The sequence below is a fragment of the Leuresthes tenuis genome, unplaced genomic scaffold, assembly GCF_036924035.1.
Source record: "Leuresthes tenuis unplaced genomic scaffold, fLeuTen1.0.hap1 SCAF_16, whole genome shotgun sequence".
Taxonomy (NCBI): domain Eukaryota; kingdom Metazoa; phylum Chordata; class Actinopteri; order Atheriniformes; family Atherinopsidae; genus Leuresthes; species Leuresthes tenuis.
Window position 1 is genome coordinate 24,053,221 of NW_027325370.1, and position 26,413 is coordinate 24,079,633.

A 26,413-nucleotide genomic window follows, 5' to 3' on the forward strand; every position below is an offset into this window, starting at 1 on the left:
AAGTGATAACACATTCTGCAACTTCCACTTATGGCCAGTAGGGGGCATTGCAGGCTAAACAGCCACTCAACCATCAATCTAATTTGACATTTAGAGGTTGTGTGGCCATGGAGGATGTGAAAACTGCAGTTGTTAAGCTGAAAATATGCTAACATCAACACATTAAGAGTGACAGGAAGAAATAAAGCCACAACAACAGCAAAATCTCAGCTCCAGTTTGGTTATCACTCATAATCAGTAGGTTTAATTTTTTTTTCCATACCCAATTAGCTATTAGCAGTTTCTGTATGTGAGGTACTTATGGCTGTAAAGACATGTGACAAAACCTACAAAGAGTAGTCATGGATGTTGGCTTATTGTGAATATTTGAGTTAATAATGTCTCAGAATGGTTTAAGTGACCTCGACTGTCTGTGTGTCATCTGTCATTTGCTGTGAGTGAGCCAAAATGTCAAGATCACCTCAAAGTGCTTCAAGACTTGACCTAAATAAGAGTGTGTTGCAATGAGAGAGGTGAGTACATTTAGACACTTCCCACTGTTACAGCACAGCCGATGGTTAGTCAGTGGACTCTGACCCACACAGCAGTAGCCATGTGAATCTCATCAAGTGTTTGTGCAAGAGCTGCCAAAGAAGGACTGTCACTAACCTCTTTGTACAATGACAGCGAGCCTTGTTCAGAGCCTTCAGGAACCAAAGAGACTTGTGAGTACATTTCCACATCTGATAGAAAGCGCATTTGCTTGGGGAATCAGTCACGAGTGTGCGTAAAACATAATGGTTTCTGCTCTTTAAAAGTATAAAAGGCTAATTGATTATATGAAGTGACTGCACTGTTTTCTAAGCTGCCTTTGTGTGTCTTTTAAATTCACTCGAATATTCAGAGAAAGAGCAAAGACTGGTCAGTGGTTTGCTGGATTGTCCAACAAGGAGTAAAAGGGATGTGAAACCTGTTGAAACATGAGTGATGTACTGCGGGTGTGAACTGAAATGATTGGTTTTGTCCTTGACTCCCTTTGTTACAATAATGAAGTTGTCAGGGTTTACTGATAATGACGAAGTAACTCATTTACTCTGCTAATAGTAGCACTTTGACAGCAAATATGATAAAGTATAAGTAATATGTGGTATAATGGGCTGAATTATGTTCATTCCCTGAACCTTTTTGCACCACTACATTCACATGACAGCTGGTTTGTTAGTCAGACAAGATTCTATCGGCAACATATAGGATCAGTTTACAAAATATGATGCTACTCATCAGATTAGATAACTATAAGATTGTTCATATTACCCTCACCTCCACTAGCTAAAATTACAATTTTTACTTTTTGTAAAAAGGTATTTTACACATTTCCCCATTTTCAGAGTGAAAAAGACTAGAACAGGTTATTAAGAGTTATCGCAGACTGAGAAATTATTGCCAAAAACCCAATGATTCCTCGACCAGCTCTATAAAAGCATGCTCGCAGGAAAGCCCCACACATGTGCTTCATAATGAGTTTATGATGATGCCCCAAGGAAAGTGCTATAAAACTCCAGATATAATGATAACATTAATAGGTTAATCAATTAGGTCAAATAACTTATAGTGGCAATGGCTACAAGACGTCAGCCAATTTAATTCAGACTAGAATAAGAGTCGGATAACGCCTAAACTTGAGAGATGAATGAAACGGTGCACAACATTTGGAATCTTATAGCCTAGTTCAACATTGCTGCCTTTTGTGTTCTTATAGGTATGACTCACAGCAGAGGTGGAACTATCTCTTCAGACTGACAACATGACTCTGCTCGTGCACATGCTGGCCTGCGCCTTTGGCCTCGGCTCTTGGGTGGCAGTGAACGGTCTCTGGGTGGAACTCCCACTCATTGTCAACACTCTTCCCGAAGGCTGGGAGCTCCCTTCCTACCTGACAGTCATTATCCAGCTGGCCAACCTGGGACCTCTGCTCGTCACACTCATGCACAAACTCTACCCGGGTTGGCTAAAAGAGAGAGTAGTCATTTACTCCATCCTCTCCATTGGAGTGGTGTCCTGCATCCTGCTCGCATTCTTCTGGGATGAGACCACCATTGTGGCCGGGGCGTCACATAGTACGGCCTTCTTCATTATCACGTTCTTCCTCTCTCTGGTGGACTGCACTTCCTCAGTTACCTTCCTTCCTTTTATGATGCAGCTTCCAGCAAAATACATCCCCACATATTTTATTGGAGAGGGGCTCAGTGGTTTCATTCCCGGTGTAGCTGCTTTGGCACAGGGTGTTGGCATCGCCAAATGTGTCAACTCCTCTCAGACTTCAGGAAACCACACAGGAGAGGACATTTCATCTCTACAAACTGAGTATCTTCCTCCAAACTTCTCCACAGAGGTGTTCTTCTTCTTCCTGGCAGCCATGATGTGCATAAGCTTTGCTGCTTTTATTGCACTGAATAGGCTTCCTCGGACATTTGAACTGTCAACTGAAAACCTTGTTCCGGACACCGCAGCATCAATTGGCTCTGGGCTGGACAACCCAGGAGCAGAGAATGGTGGAGGGGGAGAGAATAGCATAGGAATGAACGGAGCTAAGAGCAAACCTCTGCTGGCCATCCCAGAACACACTGTATATCAGCTGACCTACATCTACTTCCTGGTGGTGTGGGTTAATGCTTCAACTAATGGCCTGCTGCCCTCAGTGCAGACGTACTCCTGCATGCCGTACGGGAACCTTGCCTATCATCTCTCTGCAGCTCTGGCCTCAGTTGCAAACCCAGTCGCCTGCACTATTGCAATGTTCTTCCAAAATAGGTAAAAGTCACAGGTATTGCCTTGACGTACTGGTTGAAAATGTTCAAATTTTTCTCCAAACAATAATCAGGTGCTTGTATGAATTATGAATGAATGAACACAGTCCACAGAAACCAGAATTACGGGGTGCTGTTAAAATGGAGTCACAAAATGTAACTTTTTTCAGCAGCAACCAGTCTCACTTCAGATGTTTAGATACAACTAGGAAAGCAACATTTCCCACAAGCCCTGCACTTCTGTGTAAAGTGCCGTGGCTCAGCAGGTTAAAAAATGAAAGCAAGTAAAGGGACCACCTATACCTCAGATGTCTATAAAAGGTTTGTGATCACAAAATAAATGCAGTTTTACTTGAGCTAAAGTCAGAGGATTTTTAGTGCAAGCTCACTCTTTCACTCTGATTATTGTTTTAGGACTAGCTTGAAAATCTAGAAACTTTTAATTTAACAAATGGCTTTTGCTGTCACTCAGAGAAATGGGCTGAGCACAAAGTACATGACAATCAAACCTTCCATTTAAAAAAGAGGTGGTCTTTTATCTTTCATTTGTATGTAGAATATAGACACTGTGACTGAATGAGCTCTTTTGTGTTCAGGTCCCTGATCTTTCTCGGGGTGCTGACTATGTTGGGGACAGGCTTTGGTAGCTACAACATGGCTATGGCAGCAATGAGTCCGTGTCCTTTGCTTCAAGGATCTGCGGTGGGAGAGGCAATTATTGTGAGTGAAACATAAGCATGTTCTGTAAGAGAGGTGTGGCATTATTTCTCAATGGTTTCAGTGGCAAAGTTCAACTCTGACTGTTAATATTCCTAACTGATGATGAAGTAACTCATGTTGGCCGTCAGCAGGATCTGTTTTTCAGACATAAAAGATGTTATGTTCTCAGATTATCACTGAGATAAGCGGATGAGTTGACATTGTTCTTTTGTCCTCCCCAGGTGCTCTCGTGGCTCATGTTTACTGGAACGCTGTCATACGTCAAAGTAATGGTGGGTGTTATCCTGAGGGACCGGAGCCACAGCGCCCTGGTCTGGTGTGGAGCTGCAGCACAGATGGGCTCTCTGGTTGGTTCTGTCACCATGTTCCCGCTGGTGAATGTCTACCAGCTGTTTAAGTCAGGAGACTTCTGCAACACTCGGTGTCCTTTGTGACAGTCGGTCTGAGAGCCGCAGCGCTGACGAGGAGCCAGAGACTCAACTGAGATAACAGATTTACAATTTGGGATGTATGCTTATTTAATTCTTTGCTGAACGTTAGATAGAAAATTTTAAACAACTCTCAAGTCTATCTCATAGGACAAATTAATCTTTCTGTAGCATAAAGAAACCGAGATAAAAAAAGGCCGTCTGGCTCTGGAGTACATTTACTGAATATCAACTTTTTGTGTGTTTAAGCTGAACACAATATCAGAAAAAAGCTGCAAAGCATATTGCACTCTTCACCACAGACTTGTAGACGATGCTGCAAACATTGAAGGACCTGAGCTTCCTAAGAAAGTAGAGTCTGCTCTGCTTGGCCCCTTCCTATACAGAGCAGGCTCTACTTCTGCTCAGTGTCGCATTTCCAGTTCAATAAAAACAAAACATATCAAAGATTTTCTAAAGGGTTTCACAAAATGAAAAGTTTCCATACAGTAGCTGATACTAAGCAAAGTCACCCAGCTGTTAGATTAATATTCAGTTGACAAATATGAGATGGTCATCAAGCTTTGTATTTCTTTTCTTTTCTGTGCACCCTTGTGAATTTTAAGTCATGCTTTTGAGATATGTTGCTTCATCAAATTCAGCCAATGAAGCCCTTAGTTTTCACGAAACAGTAAAATGCATCTCGTTCAACATTTCATGTATTTCCGTGTTCTATTGTGGATAAAATATGGGTTTGTGACATGTTGTGGTTGTAAATCCCTACACTCTGCCGGGTAAAACTTCAACTTGTAAAAAGAAAACAGTTATCTCCTGCTTCACACTGGTTTGCAGGTGCTTTGCTTTATGCCTTTGTTTTTTTAAACAGTGCATCGCATCAGTAATTGTACTAAACTGTAAACTCATTTGGCCACTAGATGTCTGCAGAGCACTTTTTAAACATGTAGGTCCACGAGCTGCAGGTGGAGAGTCCTCCTCATGAAATAGTCATACTGTGTAGAAAGCAAGGGTTCAAATATTTTTTCACCTGTATGCTGTATTTTCTAGGTGTAATTTTGAGGTTCTACTTTATTTTATTTTTTTTTATGATTCCACTCAATAACATTTGACTCCACTAGATTTATTTGACAGATACCAGCTTCTGTTACTGTGCAGCTTAAGATATAACATAAAAGACAACAGACATGACTTGCAACCTCCTTGAAAAAAGTAACTAGAGTTCCCTTCTAAACATCTTTGATGGTTCTGAAGTCTAAAGAAATAAAATTAGGCAGTATTGCAGAGGAGTAAATATCAAATAAATTGTTAAAATGATTAAATAGAGCAGAAATGATTTTCTCTCAAATTAATCATCTCTCAACCCCTCAGCTTTCACCTATTACAAGGCCTTACCCTTGGGCTGGTAACAGCTGGATAGAAATACTTAAATATATAAAAAGAGGACAAACTATCTTCACTTGGATAAACTGCGACACTAGCATGCTGCTCACTCAATTATAAAAATAGTAATTATTTGATAAATTAATCATAGATTATGCTACTGTTGCTGTCCAAATTGTGCTACAGCACCACTCAAATGCAGACTGAAATGCTCTGTCAGTAATGATCACTGGCCAGCTGTTGAAAGTGGGGAAAGTGAAAAAAAAGAAAAAGGGATAAAACAATATAAACAGCCACAAGAAACCAGAGCTACAATGATCCCATAAAATGTCTGCTCAAAGCCCCCATCATCCCTATCAAAGATGCTGCTGCACATCCTCCTCCGAGGACAGAGGTCATCCATGGGAACCAGAGAGTGGTTTCCCGTCAGCAGCTGTTCCTCCTCCCTACCCCCCACGCCCTTCAGAAGGAGAGGGAGAGGTTCCCTGGCCTGGGTCTGTGGGGAAGCACAGGGAGGAGGAGGGTGGGGGAGAAGGACTCTAATTACTTAAGCTCAGCGGGGGCCGATGGCTGTTGCTCCTGCCGCTGGTCACTTGGGAGCTTCCCTGACCCCAACACTGAGTAAAAACAAAAAGATAAGGAAGGAAAAATGGGGCCACAATTAGCCCTGTGCAGCCTCCAGGGCGCAGGAGCGGTGGAGGAGAAGCACAGATGGGACTTTCTCACTTGGATTTTCTGAATCCACATTGCAATACGTGTAACTCGTGCTGAAATCATTGCACATGGTTACTGATGCAAATTCACAAGATGGGTTTTTATGAAATCTTAATCACCCCACACAGTTTTATTTTTGTGCTGAAATAGATCATCTCAGCGTCAAGTAGGAGCGTTCATCTTAATACTGTTAGTGCTGCTTTTCTGTAGTGAACATGACCTTGAATTCTTGCATGCAATCAAAGGGATTTTCTCTATGCTTGATTAGCTAAATTCCTTGATTGGCTCTGGGCTTTTGTGTCGAGACATAACAAAGCAGCAAAGAAAAGTGTATCATTTTCCTTGGAGTGTCAGATGGTCCCATCGCTCCTCCAGCTGGTCAGGAGGGGCCGTGGCCACCTGGATGCTCTGTCCCGGTCCTGTGAGATCCTGCAGTCTCCTCTGCCATGTGAAGACTCCGCTTACTACGCCACTGAGAAGTCCATCTGCTCAGGTCGACACCTCCCTAAGAGCCCCCCCCCCCACAACATCACCACAACTCCCCCTCGGCTCCCTCCCTTCCTACCTCCCTGCAGCCAGCCACTGTGCCTCTCAACTAAATGAGCAGCGTGTCAAATGGAAGGAGGATTTACCCTTCCTTTAACTGGATAAGAGAATGAATTTGCAGCACCGTGATGCAATGAATGAACGAACCCACCTGCACTCCTGCAGCGTGGCTGCTGAATCGACAGATAAGTCACCTGTGTCTGACTTTGCACGCTCTTTCTGAGGCATAAATGCGGGGTTCACTCAGGAGGATGTTAACCTCTGACAGAACATCATTTGAAAGCACAACCACACAGAGAGAGTGTAAACTGTTTTTTTTTTTCAAAAATTATGATCTAGGTCTGAAAAAAAAATATACGCAGGCAGAGTGGAAATTTTCTTGGGTGTTCTGGAGGCCCACATATTTTGGCAGCTGATGTGCAGGTGAACAGCTTGTGGATAAACTATCTGCTGATGCATGCAGACAAGCACAGCTCAGACAGCATCTCACTGCCTCTCTGCCATCAATTTCCACATACACTCGGTTTAATAAATGCTGTCCATTTATTTGAAATTAGATGTGACAGCTCTGTGTCATTTCACTACAGCGTCTCAGAGCAGACAGTGATGCACACGGGCCCACTCCTCGTTTTCTATCAGCAGGTATTGATGTTGCTTTAATGAAGTGCCTGGCACTCCACCCTAGCAAGAGACAAGTCTGTCAGCATATGTAAATGCTTCCTGGCTGTCATTGTTGTGGGGGGTTCAGCATGGGTCAGCATAGATTCCCCCTCTGGGAACCCTTTGTTCTGGGGCCTGACTGTGCCACACGAGGGGGACCAATTACAGAGCTGCACAGCAGGACGGGGGTGCAAACTTGTTACACTGCTGCAGTGAGCTAATTATTACCTCAGCACTGTGGGTAGTATAGAGCCAGTGTATTAGGGGTGGGTAACAAAAACAGGGCTGTCTGCATGCATTCTCTGAACAAACATTGTTAGCACTAGACAAAACATTTCACTCTTCCGTCAATCAATTTTTACTGGAAGCACATGATAAAATTTTAGGAAAAGAATGTCCTAAACTTCCAACCATAAACAGCCACTGAACTAATTTAAATTCCGCCAGAGCCTCTTCTCATTGTCAATGCTAAAGCAGTCTACAGGCAAAAGACTGCCAACCACATAACCTTGATTTGGTGTCAAGAAGTGATTTATGAAAACGCGTCCCACCCTCTCTGTCTCTAGTAAGACTTGACTGGACCCGAGGTGTTGACACAAAGCCTGTATGGCCGACCAAACATGCTCCCTGAATCATCATTCATATCATAGCAGCTCATTGGGTTTTGGTTCCCAGTTGCTGATGAGATACTGGCAGGCTGCGAGTCATCAAGGAGTGAGAGGGATTTGTCAGCATTTCAATAAAATTTCAGCTGATGTGCAAAATAATGCCTTATTTTGATGCCAGTAACTCTGGTATTTGATGAGAGGGAACAAAGAGCGGTTCAGCATAAATGTGAAAGCACACCTGGGCATTAGGAGTGTTTTGGAGGGTAAAGTAAAAAGGTATGTTTTCGGACAAAATACCAAACACACCTCTTGATGCATATAGACACCTGTCTTATCTTGCCATTAGCTCACTGCTTTTACATAGGGCCATTCATCTCCTTCTCCCCACCCCCAGTGACCAGTCTGGCCCAGCTGCTAGGGGCTACCAGTCCCCCTTCGTGTGTGGGGCCAGTCAAGTGGAAAATGGCTGCCACTGAGAGAGCCCACTTTAGAGAGCCATCATCCTTTGAAGGGACATGATGGCCTTTGACAGCCACAGTGTTAACACGGAGCCCACACGAACACAGCACTGCTATTATCGTGTTTACTAAAGCAAAAGGAGAGGAGAGGGGATCAAGGGGAGACCCTGTTGGTTGATGTTTGGATCCAGAGGTAGCAGGAAGCTTGTCTGAGCCCCGCCACAGTGGCATTGTGGGGAAACATGACATGGGATCACTCGCAGCCAGGTGAAGATTGTATTTCAAGACGTCAGCCGTGGTTTTACTGAGCAGTTTGTTCACTCTGTGTGTGTGTGTGTGTGTGTGTGTGTTGTTGTTTGCCTTGTGTTCTTCTCTGGGTGCAATGCGATTACCATCGAACCACATTCCAGTTTCCATCAGATACGGCAGCTTAAATAACTCCTGCACTTAACATTCTTTTTCTCATTTGCTTTGGCAAGAAGGTAGAGTGAAAATCAAGATTTGAAAAACACACTGTGACGCTCAAAGGCGCAGTTTTTTCTCACAGCAATTCATGCATCTGATGTGGCTTTACACTTTACACAAGTACAAATACAAACGTATCATCTGATGCAGGTCCACAAATATTTGACTGATTTAATTCAATCCAGAAACTTTAGGTACTTCGGGGTTGATGACAACAGCTTGTGAAAATAGCACTGGCGTAACAATGAGTACAATGAGAGTGAACAAAAAAAATTATACACGAGATAAGCTTATACAAAGAAAGTGAGTTTTACAACCAAAAATAAGAGTAGTTTTTGTTATCAGAAATTCACTTTATAATATTTACTACAGCCACTTTAAGTAATACCAAGAGTACATGTTAGCTTGATATGACTCACAACTACATTTGATTGTGACAATGCCCTCATCTAGCTGAGTAGTAATAAATGGAAACAAAGATTTAGAGACGCAACATATTGATGGAGTCACAAAGACATCAAAGAGAGGAGGTATGGGTGGATGTAAAAGTTTGTACTTTGCAAAATTTTGGAGCCACCAGTGATTTCTTTCTATTTTGCTTCTAAGGAGCCAGACTTTATGGTACTATTTTACAGTGGTCTTGATCAAAAGTTCTCAAGGCTTTTTCAAGGTCTTTCAGGGTTTTTCTTTGAACACTGGCTGCTTTTCACTCCTTTTCAGTTCAGTCCTTTTTGCTAAATGACCCAAGAACTGGACTGAAAATCTGTGGCAACAGGTTTTTTTTTTTGGGTGAAGAATCCTCCTAAGAGTCCAGAACACAATTTCATTGACAGAAAACAGAATCGAAGACAAACAAAACACTGGACTTCACGACTTCAAACTGTTTGTTTCCAGTTTCAAACTTATATGTCATGTTACTTATAAGAATGATTCTGTACTCTTTTTGCATGTTTATTATTGTGAATGCTTTCCTAAAAAGATATCAGTTTGTTTATGTGCCTAAATCTAAATAAATCTAACCACAGATATTTGTCATATTTTGATCTCTACCAGACATTTCCATACACTACCCTTAAGTACTCTATACTGCATGCAATGTTCTGCTGGAAACCTCCTGGCATTCATGTGGGAGTAACTTTGACATGTACCACCCACCTAAACATTAATTGTGTTTAATCCAGAGTTCAGTTATGCCTGTTTTGATCATATACAGAATTGGAGTTTGCATATAACACATACAGATCTGGTTATTCAAAGCTCCTTATACGTGATAAATGCTGATATACAAGTTACTGATCATGGTGAGCTGTTGGTGCAGCTGAATGTGATGTTTACAACACAAACCAACATTCAATTAGAAATTCCTGTAACTGTTAGCATACAAATGAAGGATATTAACTTTAGCTATTGAGAGTGAGGCCACTTTGGCTAAAAGCAGCATTAGTTTAATCTTAAAATCTATTGAATGAGAGCAACTTATTTTATTTTGATATTTGTCCACATTATAGTGTTGAGAAGGTCAGCATTTTGATATTTTTTCCAATCTAAAGTGTCAAGAATCCCAAATTCTTTCATTACCTACCGCATTGCAAAAGCTTCTCATGAACAGTTCAGGTAACACGTAAAAGACCTGACATCAAAACTCCTCCGATCCCAATCTGAACCATCCTGGGATGCACCAGAAAAAGGCTGATCCACAGAGACCAACCTGCAATCCAAAGGACCCAAAAAGGCTGCTGACAATATTCTGGTGCAAGATGCCACAGGACACCCTGAGGGGTCCCATGTCCATGCATGAAAAGGTCAGATGGCATGAAGACATACATATCTTATGGCTGATTGATAAACAGAACACTTTTAGTTTCTTGGTTATAGCTGCAGTGATGCACATAATACATGACAAATGTCACATTTGAACACTAAGTGACAACCTTTTGCAGAAAGAATGCTGTGCGTGATAATGTGCCGTTTTGACAAATGTAACTGTGTTTCAGAAAATTAGCAGACTCAAAAAAAAAACCCCCAAAAAACAAAACCCAGTAATATTCTTATTAGCGGATGCTGCATGCTCTAATCTACATTTGACCTCCTGCAACGTGTGCAGCCCAGTTTATTGATACAGCAGATAAAAGGTGAAAGCATTTTATCCGGCTCCTGTCTCCCTGGCTCCGCTCCAACACCGACTGACTGCTGATGCATGGCCGTAACCCGACCAAGCCGCTCACAGAGCTCCGGCACATGTTGCTGCAGGACACACGTGGAGCTCTGTATGAGCAACAGTGATTTTAACTGCAACAAATGGCCGAGGTATGTCATTACCCAGATTTTTGGAGAGGGGATCATTACCTGCCACAGATGCCGCTGTTGTTTTGTGTCTCTGTTTGTCCTGAGGCTTGCAAACCACGATACTTGAAAAGAGCAGAAGGTGCCTTTGTGTAGACGCACACCTGATCTTAGCAATCAATTGGCAGCTATACGCTCTCACAAGTCTCTCAGGCTCAGCCTCAAGGCCGTCCATCTGTTGCTGTGAGGAAGTGCGGCTGCGGGTGAATGTGCTTCGTTGCAAGTCCGCATCTATTCATGTGCACGTGTGTGTTGGACGTGGGAGGCTGCAGAAAATATGTGATTTGCGGCTTTGCACCCGTTGACACGTCTACTCCCAGAGGTGTGGGCCTCTCACTTTCTCTGGATTCGTGAAACTGATACTTAAAGTGGAAAAAGGTGACAAACAAGTAAGATAAAATGCTGGACATGTAATTAGTGAAAACAGAGGTAGTATAAGAAAGCTGGAGGGAGGGCACCATTTGGATCTGTACACTCTAATGAAATTAGCATACTGAAGCTTTGATCTTCACTATAACCAGATGTAAAAATATACATGAAGTGAAAAAAACTGAGGTAAAAAGGTGAGAAAGATATGATTGCTCTAAAATACTGTAATGTACTGTGTTGATTTTAATTTCCTGCTGAGTCCTCATAAAATGCCTGTTCATGAGCTGCACATTATAAGAAATGCCTTTGATGGTTACAGTGAATGCCTTCAGCAGTAAATACATGCGTGAGAGTGAAAAATATTTTATTCATTGTTGTTTACATTGTTTATGCATTTAGCAGACGCTTTTATCCAAAGCGACTTACAGGTAGGCAGATAGGGTAAGGGGGTCTTGCCTAAGGACCCCTACTGGAGGTAATACCTTTCATGCAGGGGATCTGAACCCAGGTCTCCCACATGGAAGGTGGCAATCTTACTATTACACTATCCAGCCACTATTCAGTGTCTTGTTACAGTAAAAAAGAGAGGAAAGCAATAAGGAAGGACTATGACTCTGACAAAGAAAAGATCTGTAATGTGCAAATATGCATGAGAGTCTTGAATGAAACAGTGAGTAGGGAAAGCTCTGAGGTACATTATTACTATTCTATGTTTATGTGGGGGCAAACGAAGGATAAGAGCGATAAATCACAAAACATTTGTACTTATCTATTAATACCATGACAAAGTATTTTAGAAAATACTTGTTGCAAATATACAAAGTGCAGGGGTGGGACACAAATGGCAATAATTAATTAAATTAATTCAGTATTTTCATTTTTTGTTACCCATGAGAGAAATACTTTATAGTCCACCACATTTATTTGGATAGTTTTAGGGTGATTTGACATTTGTTTGGTCTGGACTTTTAGCACTTTTCATATTGGTCTGGACTAAAATTACAGACATGGACCATCTCCGGGACCTTGGTCCAGATCAAGCAGCTTAAATTTGCTCCAACAAATGGACAAAAAACAAACCGAACCTTAGTTCCGTTAGTTTCTGGTGTGAAAACATTTGAAGGATGTTCAGACTGGTCATATGACCCATTGCAGTAGGTTTGCACGAAATTCAGAAAGAAGAAAAATTAGAGGAGAGAAGACCAGGTTTATTTTTGCCTTCTGAAATTAACCCTTTCTTACCTCAGTGGCCTGCGGGACAGTCTTTGCCTCTTTTCCTGTTGCAGATGGTTTCAGTTTTGTTTTTCAGAAACCTCGGTTCAGACCATGGTGTGAACATGACATGGACATGGTGAAAAAACAGTTAGACAGCTGTGACGCAGAATTTAGATGGCTTGTTAATCAATAGGAAGGTTGGTGGCTTGATACCTGGTTTCCACAGATACTGTAATCGGAAACATACTGAACCCCAAACGGTTGCTGATATGTTTTTTAATCTGTGCATAATAGAAAAAAGCACTGTGTGTATTAAGAACTACAGCATGAATGGGTAAGACAATGTGACATGTACTGTAAATGGCTTGGAACAGTCAACAAATCTTAAAAAAGCATTATATAAATGAAAAACCATTAACATAATTATTTTACTGATTCAGTTTAGTAATGCAAAAGCTAATCTGAAAGGGAAAAAGTAAATTAAACATCTATAATTGCATAATTAAACACCAGTGCATCTAAGAATACATAGTATTCCTCTCAAATAATTCTGCTTAATTAGGGCTTTGTTATGTGTACATTCAGTACATTTTGCTTCACAAAAGATTTTAATTGAGTATTTCTACACTGTTGTGTTGGTACTATGTAAAAAAATTCTGAGGACTTGATCCACCAATGACCCTGTAGGTCTAAAGAATGTAGAGCAAAACGCACTTCCTCTTGATCAAAATCTTGTTCCTCCATTCTTTTCTATCATTGTCCTTGTATTTAATTACTAGTAGGTAATGATAAGCGTTCTATTGGTCCGTGATCCATGCAGCAAAAGAACTGTTATATTATTTTGACATATTTAGGAGGGGTGTTGGACCTCTATTGGCTCAGAATAAATTTGAACAAACAAACTTGTTAACAAATAAAAATCAAGCCAAACACATAAAAGTTTAACAACTTCTCGAAAGTTTTTTTAAAAAAAAGACAAAAGCAAAATAAGTACTTTACTTACTCAAATGAATTAATTTCAAGTCTTCATCTGAAGGGCGAAAACTTTTCCTTTAACTGGATGACTTTGATGGCCCATAATGTATTTGAGCTATACATTACAGTGAAGAATATCTGCCTCCAAAGAGCTCCTGGGAAGGTGATTTTTGATACCACTGACCTTGCGAATATTGAACCTCGCTGATAGACGTGTGATACACAACCCGATCCAGGGTTGCTCTGTGTTGAGTCTGTCATATTTGATGTACATAATAGATAAGGTACTGATAAATAATTAAGCAAAAACCAAAAAGGAAGCATGTGTTACACTGTTGCTTTGTTTTTCTGCTTTGTGTTTAAATATGTGATGGATTAGATGAGTTAGATTTGTTTTGGGATATTTATATTTCCTTTTATTTGATAGCTAGTTGTTCAGTAGGGTGGATTTTTATAAAACGTTTAATGATACAGATTCCTTGAATACTTTTGCCTACACTGCTTCTTTTGAGTTGATAAAATAAAAAAAAACTGGAATGTACAATGTGTAAACATCTCCCTGTGAACTCCTACTTTAACATGATTTAGTTGATCATGGGGATTCGTTGCTAAAGAGAATGTCATATGCTAAGTTAACCTCTGCATGCCACGCTGGCTCGCTTATGAAAGGACACCAACACAGACACACTCTCTTTGATGACGACAACTGGCAATGTCCCCAACCTTTGGAACAACTTGAGCTGCTGCTGGATGTATGCGATGGTGTGAGTGCACTCAATAAATCTGCACGGGTCCGATTCAGACTCCCACACATGGCCATCCAGTGTCCTTGAAAGCAGCTCACGCCAAAGCAGCTCAGGAAACACAAGATCCATCTGCTATGCCACAAGTAAATGAGCCACTGAGAGCACTTCTAATTGTGTGGATGGCGGCTGATGTCCTTTTCATAAATATATTGAGCAAAAATACTCACAGATCATTTCAAACCGGCCTTCTGAACTTGTCTTTTCGTTGCACTGTGTATCTGTGAGGACAGCCAACAATCCCATTGAGAAATTAGTAGGGTCCCCTGTGCTTTCCTCTCCTTTAATGAATAATTCAGCTGTCAGGGTGAAAGCAGGGCGAGGAGACCTTGTCACTGACGACTGACTCAGCACTCTGTGGCCTGAGGGTGACACTAAACCTGAGAATTGCATCCTGTACCCTTCACAATACGTTGCAGTGCTACAGTATGTCTTCCGTGTTGGTGGCCACATGATCTTCCTAATGAAGAGGAAATACACAGGAGAACAGGATGCTTTGCTTGTTATGAATCTGCTAATCATCAGGGTCAGTAAAAGTTGTGACATTTAATCAGCCGAGTGTGGCTCTGGAAATGGTGGAGGAAGTTTAGGTTCTCATATAACGCTGTGAAAAACATTAAGATTACGTTCTGAAGATGTTACTTTAAAGTTTGCGACTATGCACATGAAGTATCAAAACCACCAAAACAGGACTTTTATGTTTTTGCTGATTCGGGTGGATTCAACTTTACTGCCCCTCAACTTGAACTCATTTCAAGCAATTTGCAACCATGTCGCCAAAACAGAATTGTTGGTGCTCATACATCCCTGCAAACCCTAGCCAGGGGTATTATCTCAACTTTTCAAAGCAGCCAGATCCCCCCACTTGTAACATACTCACACTTTTGCAGTAATGTTGTGGAGGACTGCTTATTAGCCCATCCAGAATATTTTCCGAAAGTGGTCCAGCATAAAACTCAAATGGCTTATTCTTCTGTCACCCATCCAACCTCCAAATGCAGACTTTGCTCCCAATTGATAATTTAAGCACTTGCACAATTTGCCCAGGTGTGAGATTATACCTTTGCATGAAAAATTTTAATGACTGTCAAAATAGTTGCCAAACAGCAAAAAATTGTTGCAAAATTGATTCTTACCAATCTATCAGCCTATTATATATGTATCAAAATAAATATATGGCAACATCCTTTAATAGAACTAAGCGCAAAAAAAAAGAAGATGCCTGGAGTAATTTATAAATTGTGTATTCACATACTGCGCCCAGCAGCTGCTATGACTCTATTGTATACAAACTCTCAGCAACATAGCATAGTAGAATCACAGCTTAGCAGATGGTGGTGCGGAGTCTAGCTGTGCGTTCATGGTAAGTTGCAAGCCTGTTTGTGAAATTCTTTGCTGAAAGAGCTTTTAGACAAAGACCCCAACATTTTACTCTTGGCATATTTGATGATCAATACTGTGAAGGACTAAAACTGCCAGAATCCAAAATAAAGACAAGAAAGTTTAATTGAATAAATCACTAAATGAATATGCCAAGAAATGCTTTTAAATGAATTCATAATTCATGCAATAATTCATGTATGGACTGCTTAAAATCTGAATCACAGTGGAGTAGAGGGACAAAATGGCATGAAAAACTCAGGCCAAGTGCAGCTACTAAATTGCATCTCGAGCACATTATGGATGGTCCATAATTTTTGTCAAGACTGAAATGTTACAAAAACTGTTAGATGGATAACCATGACATTTCCCACAAGCCTTTAAGGTCCCCTGAGGATGAATCCTAATGGCTTTGGCACTCTCCTGACTTCCCGTCCAAGGCCTTCAGGAGCTCAACGTTTCACATATTCTGTGAAATATCTTAACATCAGACATTCATTGTTGAGCTGATATTTGTGGTTTGAGTAAACTCTACAACTATGGGATTGTCACAATATTTTTGCTCCAGACATTCATCTTTCACACAGGATTATTAGTAAAATCTTCGATGTTTTCCTCCTTTTGTAGTCATGCCTCTCTCGTCTTCACGTCTGAGTCATGACCTCTTCGCCCTTCTTTACCTGCATGCCAGAGACAAGTATAGTGTATAGTGTATATACATCCAGCTCAGTCCATCAACATTGTGCTTGACCAAAGCCACCTACTTTGTTCAGGAATGTTTTTCTGTTTTTTGTCTCCACTGCCCACCTAAACCAGCAGTCACCTGCTATATACATACTCTGCCCCTCCAGTCTACTTGCTTGTAACCTGCTGTAAACCACCGGCTTGTTTCCTGCCCGCCTGCTCAGTCTGGTCACCTGCAATCTCCAAACGAGCCATGGTGCACCAGCTCAGGTTCCAATGTCATCTGTCAAACTCAAAAGGCCTTTTTATAATTGCTTTCAAGCTGGGATTGATGTGTCTTCATTGCGTGTTGGTGTCATATGTGAAAGTACAGAGGCGGCACGAGGAGCTCGAAGTCGATCTGCCTCTGAGTTGGCAAGGTGGGTAGTAACAGAGGCAAAGAAAGTAAGGGCAAACCGGCATTGCAAACCAACTTCGCTGTCGTCATTCAGCTGACTCTGCATCGCTGACTTGATGAGTGTAAGCACATACCAAAGTGGGGCTGAGCCTGTTTGGCATGTGCGAATTGTGTCTGTTTTTTGCCGATAAGCCGCGACTGATATGTGAGAAGGTTTAAAGATGAATTTTTCCAGTGACTTTTAACAGTCCTGGAAGGGACACAGAGTTTCCTTGTTGATAGCAATCTGGGAAGCCATAGACTGTAGTGTAATGACAATGCATCTGAGGGAAACGCCTAATATTTATCAGCCTCCAGTGTAATCAGCGGATATCCAGATCATAGATATGTGAGGCAGGACTTCCTTTTCTGTGCACTGGTCATTGTGTGAATGCAGATGAACATAAAAAAATCTACATCGCAGTCAAATGATAACGGATGGCTTTAAGATTCTATCTTGGCTGGTGTGTGCTTTGTCTTCTGCTCCACACACCTGCTGGCAGCCAAAGACGGATTGGTCAGTACCACAAAAAGCACAAACAAACAGCTAATTGAAACCAGAGAGCTTCTGCTACCCAAAAAATTGTCCTTGCCTTATACAAATTAGTTGATAGATTCATCAGATCAGAAAAAGCTTGTGTCGTTCAGAAGGCACATATTTCATCAACCTCAGTGTACTTTGTGTTTCGTATAAATTACCACGCACTTGCATACAAACAACACACTTTATCATTTTTGTACACATCATGTCATCAGATCATGGATCATGGATCCATCACATCACGGATCATGTCATCTTTTAATTCTCTTTTCAAACACCATGCTTTATTCCACAACATGCTTTAGTCTTCCAGTTTTTTTCTTTTTCTTTTGGCTGTCCCCTCCACTTGTCATTTGTGAAGGAGGAAGGCATTTCAGCTCATTCACAAATGATGATTCCAAATTCAGGGCACACAAGCCCCCCCCGGGCCCTGTGCATTTGCCCCCTGTGGTCCACAGAGCTCTAAGCAGACATCTGTTTTACTCTGGAAACAACCTTTGATCTCAGGAGGAAGGCTTGCTGTCAAATTAACGAATAAATGGATCATTTCAGACACAGAGTGAAACTGTTTTCCTGATATTGATCAGTCAACATTGCGAAGTTAAGAATGATTTATTTCTTCTGCCTCTGCTCAAACAGAGCGAATGTCACAGAGGAAATATGACAGTATGACCCTCAGCGAGTCCGTTAGATCTGTGCATGCTGTCACGGTGGATAGCCGCTGACATATATACAGACTGCTTGCTTTAGTCTGTATTTTACAAGTACTGTGGTTAGGACAGAAAAAATTAAGTGTTATTGTTATCTATAATTTAGCTTCAAGTTGTATGAAAAATTTAGCATTTATTATATATCACATATGTATATTCATATTCAAATATAGTTCAGGAAATAATAATTATTCAGTGTAAGTAGTATTGATAAATATTACTGTGTTATATCTTAAGGAAAAATAAAACTTGCATAAATCTAATAAAACTAAAAAATGTAAAAGAAAATGTTTTATTTCCCAACCTGTGTCTTTAAATGCTTCAGTTTTTTTTATATGGTTTTGAACTTTGAGTTGAAAGTTTCTAAATCTCCAAAAAGATGACTTTGACCTTGATTGTGTATACAGTTATTAGATTGGACGACATGATGTAATCACCTCAGACTAAAAATCTGCATCCTGATATTGATTAAACACTAATTAAAACCAGCTGTAAAGCCTTCACAGCCTTTGCTGAGTGAGGCAAAAAGTCCACAGGAGTGACACTGCTAGTATGTGCTTAGAATCTACTGGCAACCATTGGTCCAAATCTCCATGGTATTGCTTTTAATATGTCTCATTATCATTTGTGAAGTTTCTCCTAAAACAGCATCATTTTATATCATAGGCTACATTTGATTGCTGTTTAAGTCTGTTTTATTAAAACATCCATCACTGCATACATCGGACAAGGTTAATCTTCTATCTGTCCATCTATGCTCTACATGTACCTTCTTATCATATGTCGAGATTACACTCCGAGCAAAGCTCCGCTTATCACAGGCAGGATTTAATGGCCCCATAAACAAACAATAGGTATAATATAATGATGGGTTTTGTCACTAAGAGACTAAATACAGTATTACACAGTGTGTATATAAAATGTTACCACAAAAAATATCACCACTCACCAGGTCTGACCCCAACAGGAAACTTCCCCTCTGGCTGCCCAACGTATGTTGGAACGACCTTCAAAACAGGAACTGTGTAATATAGAGAAATGGTGAGATAATGGGCCATCCATATTTGATTTTTTTTGCTGTTATCTAAAGGGCAGATTTGAATTGTTTGTGTGTAAAAGGGAAGTGGAATGCTGCTTTACCTAATGTCCAGATGCACATGGATGCTTAGACAATTCTCTGTTTATTTAACTTTTGATAGAAGACTTGACAGTCGTTGTAAGCACAAATCGTCATTAGCAAAAACGAAACACATTACTGTCCATCACACAGGAGAGGCACAGTGCCAATCATCAGTGATGTACAGAGGAAAATGAAGCAACAACAGCTTTCTTCCAGACATGAAAAAAGCCTTTTATTGAGAATTCAAACAGGTGTCATACTGGTTTCTGAGAGGCAAAACAAATGACAGGCTACTGAGCCGTAAATAGCACAGCAGACGATGGGAGATTGGCCATATGTCCACTGTGTGTGTGTGTGTGTGTGTGTGTGTGTGTGTGTTTTTGAGCGCCAGCTACACTGGCTTGGTTTGAGATTGGATTCTTTTGGGAACGCTCCAGTAAAAGCTCCTCTGGGATGGAGAGAGATTCAGCTACAACATCCATTCACTGAATTTTGATCAGCTGAGACATTTAAACTGTAGTTTTCTCCTCTGGGGTCTGCATATATCAAAATGGCAATTTGGCTGAGTGTTACAGTATATGTCACCACAAAGCAATTAATGAAAACATTATCAGAAAATGAATGTCAAGCATCAACTGTCAAAATGTGACATCAGTTTCAAATGCATATATCCCACCACATTCCACACTACATTAGCCTTCCTCGTGTTTCCGCTACGTTCAGTACCAAGACAGTGCAGGTTCTCTGTGTGCATGTGCCTGGGTGTAAGCCAAGGAGAGGGCGTTCTCTGAGGAGCACACGGCTCCATCTGGGCCAAAGTAATTGGTCTGCTATTCATATTCAGCAGTGTAATAGCCTCTAGCTACTCACACAGTCACACATGAACTAGTTACACTGAGGACAATCAAAGGATGGGTTGACCTGAGTGTCAGTTTTTCAGGAAGGGTTACAAAGACAACACAGTAAGAGAATCTAACTTTTTTAGATACATAAGAAAATAAATCCTTCTCTGATTATGTCAAACATTATTCATAAGATTCCAATCTACAGCATTTAGTAGAAGATTTGCACAGAACCATTGTTGGATTGTAAATATGGAGGTGAAAACTGGTGATTCGCAGCCAGTCAGAGACTCTTGCATCATGATGAACTGCCATTAATAGAACCTGCTGCGCTTGGAATAAAAAAATCTGCCCTCCTTTCCCTGAGAAAGACCGGCAGCAACCCTGCACTCTGAGATGCATGCACTGAATCATCAATTACAGGGGCAGATTTTGTTGAAGTGTTACCGTGTAGAATAAATAAGTGTGTTAAAGTACCAAAAAGCTGAGTGCAAACTCGTTGTATTTGGGCATAAAGCTTTCCTTCGCAGCCAGAGAATAGAACTGACATTAACTAGATGGCCCCCTCCTGTAAAGTTAAGTTGCTGCTGGTGTTTTTTTTTCATGTAAAAACACCTATAATTACCTGTGTAATGGAAGAAAACACCCTCCATCATCTGATCATTCCTCAACAAGATAAATATGGTGGTCAGGGCATTCAGAGACAAATGCCATCCTCTTGGTGACAAGGGTTTTGAGTGGAGTATTTATCATGGTTTGAAGTGGTGTCTGAGTCTAACCAAAGTACTGATTATTCAGAGTGAAGAGGAGCTGCCAGCCCATTACCTCCCAGAAAATAACAATGTGAACACCCGCCTCCCCGGCCTTTCCCAATGTAGTCTGTCAGAGCTTGTCAGCTGCAGCACCATTCATTCAATCTCAACAAGCACCGAGCTCCAGGATTCAGTTCTTGTCCTGCACTATCTCTCTCTCCTCTTAGCCTCAATCTCCCTACGCTGCCTCACATTACCTCCCAGTGTCTTGCAGGTTGCCCCCCCCCCACACACACCCACCCCGCTTCGGCCCCACCCCACTCACTCACTTCCTCCCATTCTGCAAGCCTCCGCTGCTCCACCCCTCCACCCTACTTGGTCCTGATGAGCCTTTGTGAGATTCAAGCAGATGGATGGGGAACAAAGGGGTGAGAGGGGGCCCCCTCTGCCTGTCCCTCTTGTATCACTGCCAACCAGGCTCTGGGTAATCTTCTCAAGCTTTCACGGCAAAGCAATGAATAACCTCAGCCTCCACTCTGAAACCCAGGCTCCACCGCAGCCGCCCCCCCTCTTATCTCACCCTCTGCAGACTCGCCAGGGCCGGCTGCTCCCCGGATAGCATCTCTCACCCTTGCTTTCTACTCACTGTCTCTGCCCTCCACACCCAATAAGGTTTTTTTTTGTTTCTTAGGGCGTGTTACAAGGCCCAGAGATTAATTGGGGCTGTGGCTGGATGACATCTGGTCCCAGCTTCATAAAAGTGTAGGTCCTTGAGGTCTGCTGGGTTTATAATGAAGTGTATATAAGTTCATTTTCACATCAACAGAGCGTTAATCAGAGTCTCTTAAATGGCCATTTCAACACTTATTCCAGGGTAGTTTTGTTAAATTTATCACAAGTACTGCTGGCATGAACTGTATGTTCTAGGAAATCTATTAACTTATTTCTTCTTTGACTTAAGAGATGTGTCTTGACATGTTTGGAGATATTTAACGCACATTCTATGGAATGACCAAAATTGACAATGAACCCATCCTACGAAAACTTTTTTGGGGTAATCAATGGTGGAATCCATTTATTATTCTGTGCAACGTGAACTAATTGTTGATCTTTTTATTTACAGATGCCGTTGGGTAGCTAATATCTAACAATGCATACATTTGTAGTTTATATATAAGTACATATATATCATACTTTTATAGTAAATGTAGACACAGCCTAAATGTTTATCTTTTGATATGATGAAACTGTGAAAGTACTAACATACATACGTCTCACACAATAGATGTTACTGTTCCATGTTTACAACATAGACACTCTCCCAACAAAACCTTTCACGTGGCAGCCACTGACAGTTGTGGGACTGGGAATTTACCATGTGAATATTATCTTATATTAAAGGCTACTGGTCTTGACAGGGATCCATGCGACCTACCAAAGAATTTCTGGACGTTAACATCTCGCCAGAAATCGGGTTTCCTGAAGATTATACCTAATTATTTTGATAGGGAAAGTTTGGATGCGTGATCATACTTTAGAGTGGGATTTGTAAGGAAAAATTAAGTTGATGAAGACCAAATAGATATTCTGATTGTACACGGGCAGGTTAGTCTTGACAGTTAAAACGTTTATAATGAGAACTTTAAGCTAGCTTTATACCATTGACCAAGCATTAGAATTGTGAAGCTGTGAATCAGGATGACAAAGACAGGTTAGGAGTGTGATTTAGCTATCTTTCAAAATATCAAATGTCAATAATAACATAATTTGAACATATTTGAAGCTAACTTTAAAAACAAAGTCACCTTAAGTACAAATTTAATTGCAGAATACACCTGTTGATGTGACTATGAAGTTATCATGACTAGCTAATGTCTAACCATCAATCATAATGCATACCATATGGAGAGGTATGGTGTTCTTTTTCCATCAAATGCAAGAAAAAAACATTGCAGTAACATGGACTAGATATGGGAGATTATAAAAACCTAACTTAGTTTGTCAAATCATTGCTCATTGATGATTTTTGCTCAGAAATCTAATACAGCAGATACAAAGTGTGCACTGTGAATCCACATTTCCAAGCCTAAATTCTAGTTGTCTTAATTGCAGTAATCTATTTGACTTTCTTCGCTTTCATTATTGGAAGTCAGTAAAAAGAAAACACAAAATTCTTCCTGAATCTGTTGGTGCAATAGATTGCAAAATATCTACTTCCCATTTCAGACCTGTTTTATGTGTTTTTGAGCCATTCAAAAAGTCCCTTTCTTTCCCCTCCATCTTTTAGCCACTGTTTCGTGGTGTAGCCACACATAAGCCAAGTGCTGTCACAGGTCTGATGACAGCCCGCACATACTTTCAACAGTTTTTCCTCTAGAATTTATTTTTCTTTCTTCATCAGTCAGACATGATCAGAAAAGAAGAAAATACCACTTATAATTCGCATTATGTTGGGTGTTTATTTGATTTACACAGCTAAATCCAGAGGAGCTCTAAAACCACAAATCCTGAAATAATTGCTTAATTTCTGTCTCGATTTGAGCAGTGCTGATTCAGCTGCACAGTAATTGGACATATAACTGGTATAATGCACATACTGAACATTATACCGCCTGGTTTTTCGACTGTTTTGTCCTTCCCATTTTTATAAGTGAAGGTTGGTTACATAACAGAAACAGTTAAAAAGCAGTAAAATACAGAAAACTACATCCTCCAAAATGACCATAAAGGTGAATCCACAGTTCCCTTAGAAAAGTCAAATAAAAAAATGAAATATTATGACTTTCACGAAGTAAGAATGTACTGTATTACACTGTTGCTCCACATGAACTGCTATGTGTCTATATGCAGTGCATAAACACATGTTTAGATAAAATGAATACTTTCCATGTATTAAAATGTAACACATTGTTATTTATTTATTTTTTTCTCCATGAGACTAATTGACAATATGAAAAATCCAAATTGCTAAAAGCCCTATTCTTTAAAATGCAATGACTTGCAGACCATTATTATACAATGATAATAACCCGCTCCTTATGTAGCCATATTACAGATCTATTGACTCACACTTCCGAGTGAATCATTAGACTTGGGCAGAGAAGCTCCTCGATCGCTAAAAAGAGCTCCGTGCTTGTGCTTCCACAGCAAAACCAATCCACCTGTTCTGCTTTATGGGAACAGCTCAGCCACTCCACAGCTTCCTTGCACGACCCTGTTAAAATATTGAGCATGTACTTAAGTGCTATTTGGCCAAGTGTCATTTAGGCTAAGGGCCTCTCCATCCACAAAAGATGTCTTGAAGTGACTGGATCAGAGCTAGTAGAGAACCACAGAGGAATACACAGGTGTTGAATTATTTACTTGTGATGAAATATTTACACCTTTGTCCCACAAACTACTAACTATAATTCCATAAAGTAGGGCTACAGTTATAGTCTGAGCAAAAAGCAATGTTTTTATGTGCCTTGTGTTAAATCAGTACAATTTAGCTACACTCTTTGAGATCATTGAAACTGAAATCGTTAAAAGCGAGGCCTATAGATGGACCAGATCTTAAGTTTGTGTTTTAGTTAATGTACAAAATCAATGCATGCACCATTGGCATTTATTAATAATACAGCATGAAAAAAGTTGTGCTAATAAAATTCTTGTAGTTCATACAGTCATGTGAAAACAAAAGCACACTGTGTGTCAGTCCAAAGTTTCTTACATATCAGGAAATAATACAAAATGTTGTGGTTCTTAAAATGGTCTTAAGATGAGGTACATATGACCTCAGATGAACAACACACAACACATTCCACCTTGTCATTATTAAACGAAATCTATGCCAAATGCAGAAACAGTCACATCATTCAGATAGGTATGTTTCTCTTCAATTCGAAGCAGGTTTATTCCACTACAAAAATAAAACAGCAATTCAGTTCAGCCTGCTGTGCACAGAGTGATCAGCGGAAAGCAAACTGTCCATTTTGCTGCACAAACATGACATGACGTTCGCTGATTAAATTACAGCTTTATTGACTTTCAGGAACCACTTGCCTAAATCTACAAGATTAGCCCACGATTAATGCTGGACACTTAATCCTTTAGTCAAATTGAACTGTTCAAAATGATTGTAGCAGAAGGAGACAAAGCGTTCACTTTCTCCCCCTCCAGCACCTGCCACCTGCTGCTGTACTACAGAGCCACACAGTGGAAAAACAGCCTACAAGCTAAAAAAAACCCACAGCATGCATTTTGGTATCCTTTGTACTTTTAATAATGCAGTGCAGGTGCAACACCTTTACACTTTCACAACATAATTTAAGTCTGTGACCGACCCCCATGTGCACTCAACTTAACATACGAGAGGGATCAACTGAAAGGAAATGTATGAACAGAACAAGAAGATGAGTCATGGCAAATACTAGAAGTAGAGGTTTTCAGTTGGTCCGTGTTCAAACTACACTCAGTCAAAGTGGGTTGCTTTGGATTTTGTTTTACAGCCACACATTTTCTTTCTGTTTGTTGCTTTAAATTCCTCTGATAAAACAGATATACTCTTCATTTAATCAATCCAACCGTCTAATCAGTCAGTGTAACAGCTTGTGTTTTACTTGAAATGTAGACCCATTAATGCTACAGTATTTTACACTTCACGTGCACTTTTCCCCACTGTGCGAGCAAAAGCAAGTAAATTGACTTTATATGAGACTATGAGTGCTTTTCAAATTGGAGTAACCAGCAACTCAATACTCTGCTTGAACGCCTCCTGTGTAACACAGATGGCATACAGGTGCTGCTGCTGCTCTGCTAACAGGCTGATCAACCTACACCCTCTTTGTGGCTTCATACATAAGAAAAATGTTTCTGTAATGACTGCAAGATATGTTTACATTTACATGTACATTTTTAATTTGTAATGTCAGTATAATGTATGTCTGTGTGTCTATCACCTTTTAGGCGAGGAAGCTTTTATTGTTGGTGCAAAATGCTTTTTTCTTCAGCACTAAACTCTGTGTGGCTGTGTGGGTTGCAACATATCAGGAAGGTCATCAAATTTGCATTTTGATTTATATCTATGCAATCTGACGTACGTTGTTTATTTGAATGTAATTAGTTGATTAAATCACTTGTTAGAATTCTCATGGATTTCTCCTTCTCCACCTCAAAGAACGCAGCTCTGTGAGCCTTTATCAACTATAAGTTCTACAGAAAAGTGCACATTTGGAGGCGGAGGAGCTGATGGCAGCATTAGTTAAGGCAGGAGTTTTCCCCAGGAGATGTGAGTCAGCATCATGCTTCGGTTCACTGTTTTCCCATATGGTACTATTTTTGTATCATTCTTGTATCATACTATGCTAATTTCATACATCTCATTCCCAGGTAAAGTTTGGTTAGGTTTAGAAAACAAAACAAACCTAATTTTTGAGGGAAATAAAATACTGAAAAGTGGATTAATTAATTAAAACATATTTAGGCATTTTGGAAAGAAAT

General features: G+C 40.4%; 1 protein-coding gene across 1 annotated transcript; it reads left to right on the forward strand.

Moving 5' to 3' along the window:
* Positions 1-585: 585 nt before the first annotated feature.
* slc52a3-1 (solute carrier family 52 member 3-1) lies at positions 586-4,065 on the forward strand. The gene is made up of 4 exons (XM_072366883.1): positions 586-704; positions 1,739-2,790; positions 3,383-3,506; positions 3,728-4,065. The coding sequence occupies exons 2-4, from the start codon at positions 1,784-1,786 to the stop codon at positions 3,938-3,940; spliced, it is 1,344 nt and encodes a 447-aa protein (XP_072222984.1). The 5' UTR covers positions 586-704; positions 1,739-1,783; the 3' UTR covers positions 3,941-4,065.
* The last annotated feature ends 22,348 nt before the right edge of the window (positions 4,066-26,413 follow it).